Source organism: Staurois parvus, unplaced genomic scaffold, assembly GCF_062004578.1.
Source record: "Staurois parvus isolate SC_StPar_1 unplaced genomic scaffold, SC_StPar_1.0 ptg000697l, whole genome shotgun sequence".
Lineage (NCBI taxonomy): Eukaryota > Metazoa > Chordata > Amphibia > Anura > Ranidae > Staurois > Staurois parvus.
In genome coordinates this window covers 3,580,867-3,599,225 of record NW_028318493.1, presented here as the reverse complement: position 1 = coordinate 3,599,225, position 18,359 = coordinate 3,580,867, and the positions used below count along the sequence as shown (strand labels likewise).

General features: G+C 42.7%; 1 protein-coding gene across 1 annotated transcript in view; it reads left to right on the top strand.

Moving 5' to 3' along the window:
- The first annotated feature begins 10,113 nt into the window (after positions 1-10,113).
- The window catches only part of HABP2 (hyaluronan binding protein 2), a 31,150-nt gene continuing 22,904 nt past the window's right edge, over positions 10,114-18,359 (top strand). The window contains exons 1-3 of the mRNA XM_089653027.1: positions 10,114-10,228; positions 16,273-16,306; positions 16,889-16,966. Coding sequence (XP_089509153.1) covers positions 10,172-10,228; positions 16,273-16,306; positions 16,889-16,966 — 169 coding nt within the window. The 5' untranslated portion in view covers positions 10,114-10,171. The remainder of the gene's footprint in view (positions 10,229-16,272; positions 16,307-16,888; positions 16,967-18,359) is intronic.

Here is an 18,359-nt window from a genome sequence, read left to right as displayed (position 1 = left end):
CCCGGGATCAGTAGGGGGCCCCATGAGATGCCCCTGGTACCTTTTTCATAGGCTTTTTTTAGTTTGGGCAAGGATACAGGGGCCCCATGATCCCCTTTTGCCCGGGGGCCCCATGAGTTGTCAGTCCGCCCCTGGTTATAGCTATGCAAAACATTACAAATTAATGCCTATACTGTTTAAAATCCAGAAATACACAGTCTCACCCTGCTCTGCACATGCTCAGTTGCTCTCTATTTTTCAGCACTGTGCCAAAAACGTAGAGGCCGATCTGCTGACAGCCTAAAGATTTACTGATGCTCAGGGGCTCTGGGCTACAGCAAAATGGCAGCCTCCAGCAAGAAGAAACAGGACAAAGCTGGAGGCAATTTACAGCACGCACTAATTTTGGTAGCATAATTATTCATGTGGAATTAATCCTTGCTAAAGAACATTATTTTTTAGCTCCAAGGAGCAGGGCCCTCCTATCCCTCTTGTATTGAACTGTATTGTTGCTGTATTGCCTCCCATTATATAGTACAGCACTGAGCAAACTGTTGGTGCTATATAATTCCTGTATAGTAATAATAATAATATAAATCCTGTATAATAATAATAATAATATAAATCCTGTATAATAATAATAGTAATATAAATCCTGTATAATAATAATAATATAAATCCTGTATAACAATAATATAAATCCTGTATAATAATAATAATATAAATCCTGTATAATAATAATATAAATCCTGTATAATAATAATAATAATAAATTGTTCGGCTTTAAATACTTCAGACATTGCTCATTACTGCCCCCTAGAGAATCCTCAGACAGTGAGCAGGTCTCTACATTAGTGCTGCTTAGCCCAAAGTTCTGCTTTATATTCATCCCTTTTGTCAGAAAAGTATTGTTAGAGAGTTTGATCGTGGCCCATTAAACTTACATACAGGGATAGACTCATGGTAGCAAAAACAAGTTTGACTGTAACAAAATATTAGACACATCCGCATTTTCTTTTTTCCACAAACAAACAAACTTTTTCCCCGAGTTGTACAGAAAAATAATGGCAGCTGTTGTCAAGTTGATACAGATGCAAAAGTGGATTATTAATCAATAAACTAAAAAAAAATTGACTTTTTGTGAACGTGTTTTTAAACTTGTTTTTTTTTTTACTCCCTGTGAAAAGCACATCGCTTTAATGTTTTACCGGTTTTCAGAGATATCCTTCATTATTAAATGCAGAAGAACAAAACCGTAACTGTTGTAGGTGTGCATTAAACTTTGTTTAATTCTGCAGAGTATATTGCAAAAAACAACATATTCATCTTAACTTTGTAGCGTACAGGTGTAAGATACACAGCTCATTCCCCAATGGTCGCCCGCGGTTTTGATAAATGCCCAATTCGTAAAGCTGTATTCGAGCCTCAGATGTCTGGCATCTAAGGTTTGTGCAGAGCAGGTAAGAGAATTACAGATTTCAGGGGGGTTCTATTTCTCTGGTACAAGATTGCCCTCTAGTGTTCCCGAGATAAACTGAACTATGGTTCCAACCAAAAAAAATTAACTTTTGTGGCAAAAAAAGTTGAACGCTGATTGTGAATCAAGTCTTCTCGTCCAACACCAACTGCATAAGACACCTCCCAGGAAACTGCATCACCCCAAAACTAGACACTTTTATCCCAGTGCACCTGCATAGGAATGTGTGCATTTTATGATTGATGATGCTGTCCTTTACCCATATAATAAAGGTGGCTGTACAGACCATATAGTGTGCAACTGATGCATATACACTATGTGGCTCAAAGCCTGTGGACACCTGACCATCAGCTTGGTGGACATCAAATTCCAAATCCATGGCCATTGATATGGAGTTGATCCCCTTTGCAGCTACTCTATAGATACTCTTGTCGTAATTTGTTCCCACTTGTGAGGTCAGGTACTGATATTAGATGAGAAGACCTAGCTTGAAATTGGCATTTCGATTCACCCCAAAGGTATGTAGTAAGGTTGAGGTTTGGTACTGATGTTGAATGAGAAGATCTGGCTCACAGCTGGTGTTCATATTCATTCTAAAAGTATTCTCAGTAGAGTTGAGGTCAGGTACTGATATTGGATGAAAAGCCCTGGCTGGCAACTGGCATTTCAATTCATCCCAAAGGTGTTCTGTAGGGTTGAGGTCAGGTACTGATGTTGGATGAGAAGACCTGGCTCACAATTGGTGTTCAAATTCATCTGAAAGGTGTTCAGTAGGGTTGATGTTAGAAACTTATGTCAGATGAGAAGCCTTGGCTTGCAATCGGCATTCCAATTCACCCCAAAGGTGTTCAGTAGGGTTGAGGTCAGAAGACTTGGCTTGCAAAAGGCATTCCAGTTCATCCCAGAGGTGTTCAGTAGGGTTGAGGTCAGGGCTTTATGCAGGACACTCAAGTTCCTCCACACCAAACTGGTCAAATCATGTCTTTATGGAGTTGGCTTTGTACACAGGGGCACAGTCATGGTGAAACAGAAAAGGGTTGTCCCCAAACTGTTACCATAAGGTTGGAAGAGCACAATTGTCTAAAATGTCACAACTGGCACTTCAATTTATCCCAAAGGTGCTCAGTAGGGCTGAGGTAAGGGCTCTGTGCAGGTCACTTGAGTTCCTCCAAATCAGATTGTTCAAAGTAAGTCTAACCATGCATATTACAATCTGATTGCACAATCTCCTTTAGATGTACTAACAACTACATAATGTGTGGGACTATGTAATTATCATGTGAAATGAATTGATGGCATGGGAAGACACCTACTTGTTGTAGCCTGTATAGAAGAGTGTATAATCAGATTGTAAAGTGAGGCATGAGAACATCCCCCCTTTTGCAGCTTAAGGATGGGAGGGGGCAGTAAAAATGCAGCTCAACCTTGTGTTTTTAACACTTCCCTCCCAACCATAAGTCTAAACAAGTCCTTATTGTGTTTCCCTCAGGGCCCCTGCATTTTATAGAGTGTTCCACCTTGCCTAGGTGCTTGCTCAGATTAGTGAAGGAAAAAGAGATTGGGTTCTGGTAGTTAAAGGCATAGTCCACCTTTTCCAAAAAAATGGCAAATGCACCTACATTTAAAAAAAAATAAAAAGTGCATTTTTAAAATTTTTGCATTCAGGTCTGCAGAGCATTGTGACCTCGATCAGCACGTCCTGTGGGTTCCTGCATTGTTTACCACCAGCCCCAGGTCTGTAGGAAGGTACAGACCTTCTGTTATCATGCTGGAGGTAGTCAACAGTGGACTACCAGTGAGATGATGCCACTGCCCTGCCACTGGCACGATCTGTAAGTTCCTCTGTCACAGATGGGACTTGTAATCTTCCCAATCACAGATCTGTATGACCACCGTGCTAAACTCAAAACAAAACAAATGTCTGCAGAGAGACGCACTCAGTGATCAGCACTGGGACTTTGACATCCCATTGGACGAAACATGCTGGGATGGAGCTTATGTGCTGACATCACACTGCTGTTTACTTTGGTCTGCAGCAGCTTTTAATGTAAGTTAGTGGCTGGATGTTATAATTTTATTATATGATGCATTGATTTTACGGTGGCTTTATATAGAATGGCTTTTACTGATTAATAATACACCATACTGCACTATGATTGGCCTGGGTTTGCTCCTTTGATGAACTTTATTTAATAAAGCTTTTGATTGGCATCTATTATTGGGCATACGGGCCCTTTAGGAAGAAGAGCTGGATAGGAGCAAAGAAGAGGGTCATATTCCTACCCGCTTGATTGAGCTTTACCGGCTACTCTTATGGTGGCATATTGGTCTGGTGAGTGTCCATTTATAATGGGTGGTGGTGTGAACCCATACACAGGAAGATCCACTGCTGACTAAGATTGGATGGTGGAGGATTGAGCTACTTTCTTGTACGCCGATGAAATTTACGTGCAGAGATTTGCTTTACCCGTTGTTTTTTTATAATTTCACATTATTTAGATACTTTGATGCACCCGGACTCTTTATTATTTTTGGTTTTTTTTCTCACTGTCTGATATTGATTTTTATGATTCATATGTATTGACTGACATATTGGATGTTTTGATTTTGCACAGTTGTCTTTGGTGCTGCAAATACTTACCCATCGACCCCAGGTTTACACCTAAGCGTTTTCCGCAGCATTTTGCAGAAGCCCACTACAGTCCATTTAACATGATTTCCTATGGGACATGTTCAAATCTGCGCGTTTTCACCCGGTGCGTTTTTTGGCATGGGTCAGGGACTTTTTTGAACGCAAAAAGTTGCGTTTTTGGTTCTATAGACTTCAATGGAAATGCTGCAGTAAAGCATATATTGTGTTTTTGTTGCATTTTTGATGCATTTTGCATTTTAAATCTGCCTATCAACAAGAAAAAAAAAAAAAATTGCGGCAAAAGCGCAGGTGCAAAAATGCAACCCAAAATGTAATGCAGAAACAGCTCAAATACAACCTGCATAGGTGTAGGAACCTAACCGTAGACTGAGAGTAGCTGGTTATACAACCTTTTGTTGATTCGGCAGTAAAGTCCAAGGACATTCCCTGCTGAGCCATGGTATAGTTATATTTGCTAACGTGTGATTTACTTTGATGTATCTAAGGGGCAAAGGTGTCATACAACTAAATGTGCTTCTGAAAGGGGACCTGTGAAGGCATATAATGAAGAGTTATTGTGACTGTTACCTGAAAGTCAGCTTGGATTTGACACTCTTTATATTTGTTTGCTGCTCCGGTTTCGAGAACATTTGTTACGAAGATTTGCATCATGCTTGGTTAAAAGTCAACCTGTGCTTTGCCCATGCAGGGTAATAAAACAGGTTCACGGAAAACTGAACTGAGACCCTGCCAGTACTCAGTAGTAGTGATGGGCCGAACACCCCTGTGTTCAGTTCGGGGTCGAACGTTCAAACCTGATGAAAGTTTGACCGCAAACGTCAAACTCGAAATGGAAGTCTGTGGGACTGGAACTTGTAAATTCAAAAGTGCCCATTTTGAAGGCCTATATGCAAATTATTGGTCATAAAATTGGTATGGGGACTCGGGGACTGCCCCAAGGGACATGAATCAATGAAAAAGAAAAATTCAAAAAGTACCGTTTTTAAAGGGGCAGCCACTGTTCATTGCTTAAAGTAGAAGAAAAAATAAAAATCTCTTTAAAAATCATGTCAGGGGGTGTGGGGTCCCCTTAAACTACCTGCAAAGTTGCACATCTGTATAATGTATAGAAGCTGCTGCAGCAGGACTGACATTTTTTTTATTTAAAAAAAAAAAAAAACAGCGTGGGGTCCCTCCTCCCAATCCATACCAGACCCTTTAAAAGGGACCCCACAGTAAAAAAATTTTTGAAAAAGTGCTTGGGGTGCCAACTAAAAGCCATACCAGGCCCTTTTTCTCTAGTTAAAGCTGCCCATCCAAATGAATAGGCTTTTGTAGCATCTCCCCCTTCCTTTAGATTGAAAGCTCCACGAGCGAGGCCCTCCTATTCCTTCTGTACTGAAATGTATTGTAATTGTTGTAATTGCAAACTGTTGGCGCTATATAAATGCTGTATAATAAATCCTGTATAATAAATCCTGTATAATAATAGGCTGCTATGTCTGTGCAAACGCGGCACTCAGGAAATGGCTAAAGGTGAATCTAGCCTTAAACCCAATTACTAAAATCTTGTAAAAGTTTTAAATCTGAAGCCTAATCTGCTTATATTTTGCCTTCGCTGCCCACAATTAGATTTTTAAGCAAAACCTTTCAATTTTCATTACATGCCTTATTTTTTACACGTTGATGTCATCACTGGGTCCTTATGCTTCTCTATGCAGTACAGGCAGATCATGGCTGGTGGGAGGGGTTTGACAGTGTGCTGTACGTTGCTTCCTGAAAATATCATAGCACCCTGCCTCAGTACTCCTCTCAAGAGCATTTGGGCCATGGGTGTTTTTGGTCAACAATATCACCCAGGAGACCCTACCCTTTTGTTTATATTTTGTGGCAGGGCCACAGAGATGTCAAGTGTCAGCAACGGGAGCAGATTAGTTTGCAGACAGCAGGATTTTGTTCTTTCAGTGGGTCAGCGGGCGCAGGGGCGGACTGACAACTCATGGGGCCCCCGGGCAATAGGGGATCATGGGGCCCCTGTGTCCTTGCCCAAACTGAAAAAAGCATATGAAAAAGGTACCAGGGGCATCTTATGGGGCCCCCTACTGACCCCAGGCCCTCGGGCAGTGCCGAGTTTCCAAATGGTCAGTTCGCCCCTGAGCGGGCGTCATTCATCAAGACTGCATCACTGAGCAACGTGATTGATGGTAAATTTACATTGCGGGACTTTTTATTTAATAAAAAACTTGGCATAAAGTTTTAATATTTACTGTTTAGAACTTTCCTCCTAGAATGCACATCGCACCGTTCCCTGCTGTAGCTGGGCCACATGCAGCTCTCAGCCTGCAGGTTGAGCACCAAGGGTTTATGTAGGGTTAAAGGGCCACCTCATCCCTTTAAAACTGAACACATATTAATGACACAGGTTCTGTGGCTGATTAAGTGGTAATTAAACTCACTTAGTGCCTTATCTGTATTAAATTAGCCCTGAATATGTGTTCTGGCTTAAAGGGATGAGGTGGCAACCCTAGATTTATACCAGTGCCTGAATTTTAGCCCATGTGGTAGGTGGAAACACCCTAAACTCAGAGTTGCCTGGGAATGAAACTATGAACTATGGTGCTGAGAACTTGCTGTTGAGGTCTTCAGGAGTAGGCATGAGCTGATGGTTCAATCTGAAACAAACTTTGACTGTTCAGATGAATGCCCAAATTTCTCCTGTTATGTAGGTGGGAACTCCCTAAACTCAGAGTTGCCTGGGAATGAAGCCAGGAACTATGGTGGTGAGAACTTGCTGCTGAGCTCTTCAAGAGTAGGATGAGCTGATGGTTCAGTCTGAACTGAACTTTGGTTGTTCAGATGAATGCCCAAAATTTATCCTGTTCAGTAGGTGGAAACACCCTAAATTCAGAGTTGTCTGGGAATGAAACTAGGAAATATGGTGGGAGAACTTGCTGCTGAGGTCTTCAGGAGTAGGCATGAGCTGATGGTTCAATCTGAAACAAACTTTGACTGTTCAGATGAATGCCCAAACTTTTTCCTGTTCAGTAGGTGGAAACTCCCTAAAGTCAGAGTTGCCTGGGAATGAAGCCAGGAACTATGGTGGTGAGAACTTGCTGCTGAGCTCTTCAGGAGTAGGATGAGCTCACAGTTCGATCCAAACCAAACTTTGTTCAGACAAACACCCAAACTACCGCCCTTTTGGTAGGTGGAAACTTCCTAAACTCAAAGTTGCCTGGGAATGAAGCCAGGAACTATGGTGGTGGAAACTTGTTCCTGAGGTGTTCAGGAGTAGAGATGAGTTGACAGTTCAGACAGAACCAAACTTTGGCTGTTTAGGCATGTGGACGAACACCCAAGCTACAGCTTTTTTTGTCCCTACCACTTCGATATATGACAGTTTCCCACTGTCTCTGATCCCTAAGGGTGTTTGCACCAGCACCTCTAGGAACCATTGACGTCACTGGGAATACCCAACCCACAACACAGAGTGACAACGCAGGAGCACAATTGGGAAACAGGGATATGGTGTCACTCTATAACAGAAAGTGCGCGAACAAAGACCTTCTTGGCAGGATTGCCAGAGGCTTTTTTTTACTAAAATCTGCAGAGTTAAACCACAACTATTAGGTTAAAACATTCCAGGTGCATTAAAAATTTGTGCAAATTATTACAATTCATTTTCTTTAGAAAGCATTCACAACCTTGAATAAACAAGCCCGACCCCTGGCAGCAATGCTGCAGAGAAAGGCCCTGGCTCTCTGAGTGGAAGGAGTGGTATCTCTGCAGAAGTTCAACACACCCCCTGCTGAGTCAGAACCAAATATCTCCAATCAGAGTCTACTGATGGTGAAAACAGTGGACCACGTCCCTGATAATGTCTTTTTTTGTGACGAAACGCGTTGGGTATGACATCATTATGCAATGTATTGCACCCATCTTTTTGATGGAAACTTCTTATTGTTATTTTCAATGCAAATGTCATTTGGGTCCATGTAAGTGCAAAACCTTTTAATAAATTTGAGCTGCTTAAGTTTAGTACACTATGAGGTGGTTCTGTTTTCCTTCCTATCTATATATTTGGGAGAATTAGAACATATTTTTGGCTGAATTGCTGGAATTGTATCACAGCGGATAAGGTTTGGAAAACATTGTGGATCTCCGACCATGATTGTATGAAATGCGCACTGTTTGACTGCTAGATTGGTGGTCAGTAAGTTGCAGTAAGAGGTTGTGTGTGCAGTTTGATGGTGGAGGATCTCTTTTTACTGGCACTATTTCCTCAGACACACTGGTTGGGGGAATCCCAGGTGTACCTATTGGATACTTTCTTAGAACTGCACATTTTGTGCACTGCTTTATATACTTGATGCATTCTATTAATGTATTTTATTATGCAATTTTGGGCAGCACAGTGGCTTAGTGGTGAGCACATCTGCATGGTGCCTCTTGCATGGAGTTTGCATGTTCTCCATGTGCTTGCGTGGGTTTCCTCCGGGTGTTCCGGTTTCCTCCCACGCTCCAAAGACATGCTGGTAGGTTAATTGGCTCCTGTCTAAATTGTCCTAGTTTCATCCCTGGTCATGTGAGATCTCCTGCATGGTAGGGGAAAGACCTGGCAACCTACCCTGTAAAAATAATTGCTAAAAGAATTCATGGAAAAAGTCATTTACGAGTGACGGTCCATGCAATCGCCAAGGGTCAGATACGAATGGATAGATTAATATATAATACAATTTGTAATTTTAGATGATTAGCACTACATTTTATCATTTTACTATCAGTGGACTATGCCTGCATAATTTGTTGTAGTCTCCACTGAAAACCACCAATACACAGAGTGACACCGCAGGAGCACAATTGGAAAATAAGGAGAGAGCGTTGTCACCCTATAACAGGAAATGCTTAAAGTAGAGCTCCACCCAAAATGGTAAGTACCACTTTAAGGCTTTGTCTCCCACTCCCCGTTAAAGATTGGCACCTTTGGAGAGTGGGGGGGAACCTGAACTTGACAGGTACCCACTTGCAATCAGAAACAGAAGTTGTCCTCCCCTCTCCCTCCCCGTACTCTTCTGGGACATGTGACAGGTCCCAGAAGACTATGGGACCGTTCACAAAGCATGGCGCTACATGCGCAGTAGGCATCCGGCTGTGAAGCCGCAAGCTGTCATAGCTGGTTGCCCACACCGAAGATGCTGGCGCCAAGGAGACTGGATGGCCGGCCAGTGTGAAGACATCATGAGATCGTGGGACAGGTGAGTGTCCGTTTTTTAAAAGTCAGCAGTTACAGTTTTTGTAACTACTGACCAGGGGCGGACTGACCATTTGAAAACTCGGGCACTGCCCGAGGACCCAAGGTCAGTAGGGGGCCCCATGAGATGCCCCTGGTACCTTTTTCATAGGCTTTTTTTGAGTTTGGGCAAGGACACGGGCCCCATGATCCCCTATTGCCCCATGAGTTGTCAGTCCGTCCCTGCTGCTGACTTTTATTATTTTAAATTCCGACTGGACCTCAGCTATAACCAAGCAACCTTCATGCCAGGATCACCTAAATTTTTTAATGAAAGCTGCAGATTAACAATGATTGAAAATTACATTTGAAATGACGTGAGCATGTTAAAGCTTCCATGAGATTTTAGTGATTGGGTTGACGTCTACGTTAAGAATTCATGTTTTATTTCAGGCCGATTTTCTGAATTTTCTTTCCCCCTCAGAGGAGTAGCTGATTCTTTTCCCTAAAGAGTGAACTTTCCTGAGGGTAGTATAATATTTAAATACATTGTTGCAGTGCACTATTGTGAAACCTGAGAGAATGGAGTTAAAGAAATAGCAACAACATAGGACAGAGTGCAGCAAAATGGTGTCAATTATTGTGCTAATTTTTCTAAAATGCTTTTATAGCTGGGACAAGGGATCTGTCCTGTTCCAGGACTTAAACTCACATGTTTATATTCAGGTGGAACTGACCACCCATCATTGGATCCGTTGTTTACTAATGTAAAGGAGGTTGGATGGAGAGGGCGTGTAAACTGTCCAGGTCAACATAGACTCTGTACTGTGTGCATTGGAGGAGGACCTGACCGGCCATGAGCACCACTCAGCTTATCGGGATCCTTTCTATTCTGACTGTTGCACCATCTTCTGTAAGTATTGGGGATCCATTGGATCTGGGGTTCGACGGATCTGGTTGGGGGTATCATTACCTAGACTTTCTTTTTTTACAAGGTACATATGTCCAGGGGTAAACAAAACCAGATGCAAAAACTAAATTGCACCAGGGTTCATCACATTTTCATCAGGGTCCATCACATTTTCATCAGGGTCCATCACATTTTCATCAGAGTCCACCAATTGTACATTTTCAATTAACTAAATCACCACATTTCAATCAAATTTAAAGAAAATTTTATTGGGAGTTTTAACAAAATGCAACCATTTGTGGGGAAAAAATGTTGAAATAATTTTTCTTATCACACCAATTGTTTTGTTGCAAATATGAGAAGTGGTTGAAGTTTTGGGCTTTGCTGGGCATTATTTTTGGCACATTTGACTAATGCCATAAGGTAGATTGGACAGTCATTAATTGGTCTAGATTATCATTCTTGATGTGATTGCAGAAATTACTTCCAGTTAGACCTTCTTCTAGGAGACAAGTACCCTGCTGAGTGTTGTCTAGTTGGGTCTACTGAGTGTTGAGTCTACGTAGGGGTCTAGATATTAGGTCTATTTTAGCAGGTGTCCCCCTAGAGGTTAAAAATGTTTTAAGTGTTCCTTTGAGGTAAAAGGTTGGGAAAATCTGGTCTATATGATCATCCTTGGGGTGATGGTAGTATCTACTTTACAGGTAGACCTCTTTTTAGGAGACAAGTATCCTGGTGAGTGTTGTCCAATTGGGCCAATTGAGTGTTAGGTCTAGATATGGGTCTAGATATTGGGTCTATTTTAGCAGGGGTCCCCCTAGACATTAAAAATGTTTTAAGTGTTCCTTTGAGGTAAAAGGTTGGGAAAAGCTGGTCTACATGATCATCCTTGGGGTGATGGTAGTATCTACTTTACAGGTAGACCTCTTTTTAGGAGACAAGTATCCTGGTGAGTGTTGTCCAATTGGGCCAATTGAGTGTTGAGTCTACGTATGGGTCTAGATATTGGGTCTATTTTAGCAGGGGTCCCCCTAGACATTAAAAATGTGTTGTGTTCCTTTGGGGTAAGAAAAGTTGCTGTAAATGTCCATTCTTGGGGTAATGGCAGCAACTACGTAAAGGCAGACCTCCTTCTATGAGACAAGTACCCTGCTGAGTGTTATCCAGTTGGGCCTGTTCAGTGTTGAGTCTAGAGAAGCCTCTGGGGTATCATTGGGAGGTTTTGTGGCTGTGGTTAATAAATTGGGTGTTTCATTAATTTGCATGTGTGAAGTTGCATGTGCATTCTCTGTTTGTAGATGAAGCCCAAGCAGAATGTGGCTCCATTATTATCAGGATTCTGTGGATATAGTAATGTTATACCTTGTACCATAATAATACAATCTGATTACTGTCAATTCTTGTTTTGCTTTTAAGCTTTGGAGCGCTCAATCCAACACCAAATAAACCATTTTGGCTGCAGTTAAGCTGGTCATACACCAGAAGAATTTTGTTCAAACATTCATATGAAAATTCATAAATTTTCATATGAGGGACTCTGATGAAATGGAGTCTTTGATAGGGATCCTGATGTAAGGGGAACTCTGATGGAGACACTGATGTAAGGGATAAATCTGATGTAAGAGGGACTCTTACGGAGACTCTGATGAAAGGGGGGGGGGCTCTAATAGGGACCCTCATGTTAAGCCTAGTAGACATGATCAGAAAATCGTACAAAAAAAATACTACTTTCGAAGCGATTGTATGATAATCTTATCCTTTAGTACACAGCTTTCGTCCGAAATTATCCGAAGGGACAAGCACAAAAAATATTCTTGTACAATACCAGATTGTACAATTTTTATTTACTCAGTACAGGTTTTGTCCGAAAATACAACACAATACAATACACTACATGACATCACTTCTGAATTTTGATTCTGTTGTACAAGAATTTTCGTAATTTTAGCAACCTCTTCATTTCCGATATTAGACTAGCATGCAAAAAAAAAAAAACGGACAATCATACATCTGACATTCTCATCGTGTGTATGGGGCTTAAGGGTGGACTCTGATGGGGATCCTGATGTAAAGGGGACTCTGATAAAAGGGGTGCTCTGTTAGGGACCCTGATGTACTGTGGGACTCTGATGAGGACCCTAACATAATGGGTAACCCTATTGTAAGAGCAACTCTGATGGGGACTCTGATGAAAGTGGGGCTCTGATAGGAACCCTGATGTATTTTAGTTGGACTTTGTCTAGTTTTTTTTTATACAATACTAATAAAGTATACTAAGGGGAGTGATCCTGCGTCGTATTATTTTTTTAACTAAAATGTTTCTACCCGGGGTGGTCTGACAACTCATGGGGCCCCCGGGCAATAGGGGATCATGGGGCCCCTGTGTCCTCACCCACAGCCAAAAAAAGCTTATGAAAAGGCCAAATGAAGGTACCAGGGGCATCTCATGGGGCCCCCTACTAACCCCGGGCCCTTGGGCAGTGCCCGAGTTTCCAAATGGTCAGTCCGCCCCTGGTTTCTACTGTGTGTTACTACTTGCAGCACCTAAAAGTCCATATGGTGTTGTTTTTGTGTTTTTTATCTAAAGGGGGACTGTGATGGGGACCCTGATGTAAGGGGAGACTCCGATAGGGATCCTGATGTAAGGGGAAGTTCTGATGTAAGAGGGACTCTGATTAAAGGAGGACAATGATAGAGACTCTGATATAAGAGGGGGTTCTGTTAGGGACCCTGGTGTAAGGGGGACCCTGATAGGGATTCTGATGTAAGGGGGGGCTCTGAGAAGTACCCTGATGTAAGGGGTAATTTTGATGTAAGATGGACTCTATTGAACGGAAGGCTCTGATAGGGACCCTGATGGAAGGGGAACTATGATGGGGACCTTGATGTAAAGGGGAAATCTGATGTAAGGGACTCTGATGGACACTCTGATTAAATGAGAACTCTGATAGGGACTCTGATGTAAGAGGAGACTCTGATGTGGACCTTGATGTAATTGGGGACTGTGATAGGGACCCTGACATGATGAAGTGGGGGACTCTGATATGAGCCTTCCTGATGAAAGCAAGGCTCTGATAGGGACCCTGATGTAAGGGAGGAGTATGAGGAGGACCTTGATGTGAAGGGGAACTCTGACGTAAGAGGGACTCCAATGAGGACTCTGATAGGTACTCTGATGTAAGAGGAGATTATGATGGGGAACTTGATGTAAGGGCGGACTATGATAGGGACCTTGACTTGATGCAATGGAAGACTGATATGTACCCTGATGAAAGGAGGGCTTTAATGGGAACCTTAATATGAGGGAAAACTCAGATGGGGACCCTGATGTAAGAGGGATTCTGATAGGGACTCTGATTAACCACTTACTAAAAAGATAGCTGAATACATTTTGGCCAAGATTTATGAAGAAAGATTATTTATTTGCAAAATTTTATAAGAAAAACTTTTTTTTCAAAATGTTTGGATTTTTTTCATTTATATGGAAAAAAAAAAAATCCCAGCGGTGAATAAATACCACCATAATAAAGTTTTATCTGTCTCAACAAAAATGCTAAAACATTCATATGGGTACCGTGTTGCATGACGGTGCAATTGTCATTCAAAGCGTGATAGCACTGAAAGCTGGAAATTGGCCTGGACAGGAAGGGGGTATAAGTGTCCAGATTGGAAGTGGTTAAAGGAGGACTCTGATGGGGACCTTGATGTTGGGGGGGGGGACTTTGAAAGAACCCTGATGCAATGAAGGACTCTGATAAAAATCGCACCACACCTAAATACATGGTACTGCAGTAACATGCGTTTTGGCAAGGGTTCATGCATGTGTTAGCAAGATGCGTAGGGGTGCAAATAAAAATTAATGGGACTGTTGCTATTGTGTTAAACAAGTGATGGTCACAGAGAAATAATAATAAATCAAATAGTGTATCATTGCTCTGTGTCTTTAAGCTTTCTCCTTCTGTCTAAACTGAACTCTTTCTCTCACCTTATTTGTGTATATCCCTCCCCACTGCTTCTCTCTGGTAGTCATTCCACTGTATCCTGTCTTCCGAATGCATCTTTCTATGAGGCTTACAACATTAATGTTTTTCTACCTATGATTATTTTCCATTAAATGGAACATTCAAATGGGTTTCCTCATCTGACTTCCTCAGCATGTGAGTTTATTTTTGTTGAGTTAAACTGTCTGACCCGATGCAAGGGATAAATTCAACACCATGTGGTATAGCTGTATACATTGCTGGTAATAAAGTGTATGGCCTTGTAGGGGAGTCAGAACAGTTGTACATCTGTAAAGGGGCAGTGCATTTTGGTGCATTGCAAGAATTGTGCACACGTTCCTAACACGTTCTGGTGTGAACAAAGCTTGAAAGTTTTATCAAATGGCCGTACGTATGGCCATCTTCAGTTTGTCTAATGATCTTATTGCATTGGCTGTCAATCAGTGATGCTTACTGCACTGCTTGATATAGAGAGACTTATATAGCGCTGACAATTCACACAGTGCTGTACATACTGTACTGTAGCATCGGTTCCTGTTCCCAAGGAGCTTACAGTCTGAGGTCCCTATCTCACATGCACTATATTACCAAAAGTATTGGTCGGCCTGCCTTTACACGCACAAGAACTTTAATGGCATCCCAGTCTTAGTCCGTAGGGTTCAATATTGAGTTGGCCCGCCCTTTGCAGCTATAACAGCTTCAACTCTTCTGGGAAGGCCGTCCACAAGGTTTAGGAGGGTGTCTATGGGAGTGTTTAGTCATTCTTTCAGAAGCACATTTGTGAGGTCAGGCACTGATGTCGGATTAGAAGGCCTGGCTCGTAGTCTCCGCTCTAATTCATCACAAAGGTGTTCTATGGGGTTGAGGTCAGGACTCTGTGCAGGCCAGTCAAGTTCCTCCACCTCAAACTCGCTCATCCATGTCTTTATGGACCTTGCTTTGTGCACTGGTGTGCAGTCATGTTGGAACAGGAAGGGGCCATCCCCAAACTGTTCCCATAAAGTTGGGAGCATGAAATTGTCCAAAATGTCTTGGTATGCTAATGTCTTAAGAGGTCCCTTCACTGGAACTAGGGGGCCAAGCTCAACTCCTGAAAAACGACCTCACACCATAATCCCCCCTCCACCAAACTTTACACTTGGCACAATGCAGTCGGGGAAGTACCGTTCTCCTGACAATCCCCAAACAAGACACATCCATTGGATTGCCAGACACAGAAGTGTGATTGGTCACTCCAGACAACAAGTCTCCACTGCTCTAGAGTCCAGTGGAGGAATGCTTTACACCACTGCATCTGACGCTTTGCATGGTACTTGGTGATGTAAGGCTTGGATGCAGCTGCTTGGCCATGGAAACCCATTCCATGAAGCTCTCTATGCACTCTTGTGCTAATCTGAAGGACACACAAAGTTTGGAGATCTTTAGCTATTGACTCTGCAGACAGTTGGCGACTTCTGCGCACTGTGTGCTTCAGCATGCGCTGACCCCGCTCTGTCATTTTACGTGGCCTACCACTTGGTGGCTGAGTTGCTGTTGTTCCCAGTTGCTTTCACTTTGTTATAATCCCACTAACAGTTGACCGTGGAATATTTAGTAGCCAGGAAATGTCACGGATGGACTTATTGCACAGGTGACAACCTATCACAGTACCACGCTTGGAGTCACTGAGCTCCTGAGAGCGACCCATTCTTTCAAAAATGTTTGTAGATGCAGTCTGCATGCCTAGGTGGTCATGGACATGATTGGAACACCTGAATCCAATGATTTGAAGGGGGTGTCCTAATACGTTTGGCAATATAGTGTTTATATACTAAGGCCAATTTAGACAGGTGCTAATTGACCTACCATCATGTCTTTGGAGTGTGGGAGGAAACCAGGGTACTCAGCGGAAACACACACAGGCACGATAAGAACATGCAAACTCCATGCGGATGGTATATAGAGCAAGTAAAAAAGACTTCTTAGGTCATTTTTACAACCATGGCTCAAAAGAGCACTTCTTAGAAATACTTATAAATGTTCACACTTTGTTTTTTCTCTCCACAGCTTTCTCATCGATTCCATCATCATCACCACCACGGTATCTAACTCTCTTGTATAACTCTATAGCAGGATTGTATGGCTTTTTCAATATCAATGCCAGTATGGCAATCACATGACTTTGTTGATAAACAAAGCCATTCCACTGACACTGAACTGTAGAGTCCAATGAGAGCGTAAGACCAAAGATCTAAGAGTCCAAAGTCTTAACTTCTTGCCAATGGCATAACATATATGGGTGGGCTTTAAGGTGCGTCACTGAGTGTCTGATGTCAGAGACCGCTATCAGTCCCCACTAATGATTAGTAAATGGTGGGACCAGCTTCCAATCATGTGACCATTGGGACAGCCAATCGCAGTGCTCCCCGATCGTTCTTACCCCCTGGGCATTCAGAAACCTTGAAAGGGACACCTTTTGCTCATAATAAGACCACATGGATCATCAAACACGAGTCAGGAATTTATACTCTTCTCCTTTATCAGGGCTTATAAATGCTGTTACTGAGCTCCATAGGGAGATTTTAGTATTTGTATGTGGATAAAAAAGAGAGCAGTATTGGCAATATTTCTAGGCTGCCTACCAGAGTTTTGGCCCTGACATGTTGCTCTTTGTCTTCTGCAGGTATTTTGAAAGAACTAGAGGAACGCATTACCGAGAATTTGCACGCCCTGAGCCTGAATTACTATGATTCAATTGAGGGTACCATATATATCCCATAATATCAGACCGATGGATATTGTGTCTTATACAATACTAATATACTGTATATACAGTATCTCACAGGAGTCCACCCCTCACATTTTTGTAAATATTTGATTCTCTCTTCATGTGACAACACTGAAGAAATGACACTTTGCTACAATGTGACGTAGTCAGTGACCAGCTTGTATAACATGTAAATTTGCTGCCCCCTCAAAATAACTCAACACACCGCCATTAATGTCTAAACCACTGGCAACAAAAGTGAGTCCACCCCTAAGTGACAAGGTCCAAATTGGGACCAATTAGCCATTTTCCCTCCCCGGTGTCATGTGACTTGTTAGTGTTACAAGGTTTCAGGTGTGAATGGGGAGCAGGTGTATTACATTTGGTGTTATCGCTCTCACTCCCTCATACTGGTCACTGGAAGTTCAACATGGCACCTCATGGCAAAGAACTCTCTGGAATAAAGAATTGTTGCTCTACATAGGGATGGCCTAGGCTATAAGATAATTGCCAAGACCCTGAAACTGAGCTGCAGCACAGTGGCCAAGACTACAGTGGTTTAACAGGACAGGTTCCACTCAGAACAGGCCTTGCCATGGTCGACCAAAGAGGTTGAGTGCACGTGCTCAGCGTCATATCCAGAGGTTGTCTTTGGGAAATAGACGTATGAGTGCTGCCAGCATTGCTGCAGAGGATGAAGGGGTGGGGGGTCAGTCTGTCAGTGCTCAGACCATACGCTGCACACTGCATCAAATTGGTCTGCATGGCTGTCATCCCAGAAGGAAGCCTCTTCTACAGATGATGCACAAGAAAGCCTGCAAACAGTTTGCTGAAGACAAGCAGACTAAGGACATGGATTACTGGAACCTTGTCCTGTGGTCTGATGACACCAAGATAAACTGATTTGGTTCAGATGGTGTCAAGCGTGTGTGGTGGCAACCAGGTGAGGAGTACAAAGACAAGTGTGTCTTGCCTATAGTCAAGCACGGTGGTGGGAGTGTCATGGTCTGGGGCTGCATGAGTGCTGCCAGCACTGGGGAGCTACAGTTCATTGAGGGAATCATGAATGCCAACATGTACTGTGACATACTGAAGCAGAGCATGATCCCCTCCCTTCAGAGACTGGGCTGCAGGGCAGTATTCCAACATAACGACCCAAAACTCACCTCCAAGACAACCACTGCCTTGCTAAAGAAGCTGAGGGTAAAGGTGATGGAATGACCAAGCATGTCTCCAGACTTAAACCCTATTGAGCATCTGTGGGGCATCCTCAATTGGAAGGTGGAGGAGCGCAAGGTCTCTAACATCCACCAGCTCCGTGAAGTAATCATGGAGGAGTGGAAGAGGACTCCAGTGGCAACCTGTGAAGCTCTGGTGAACTCCATGC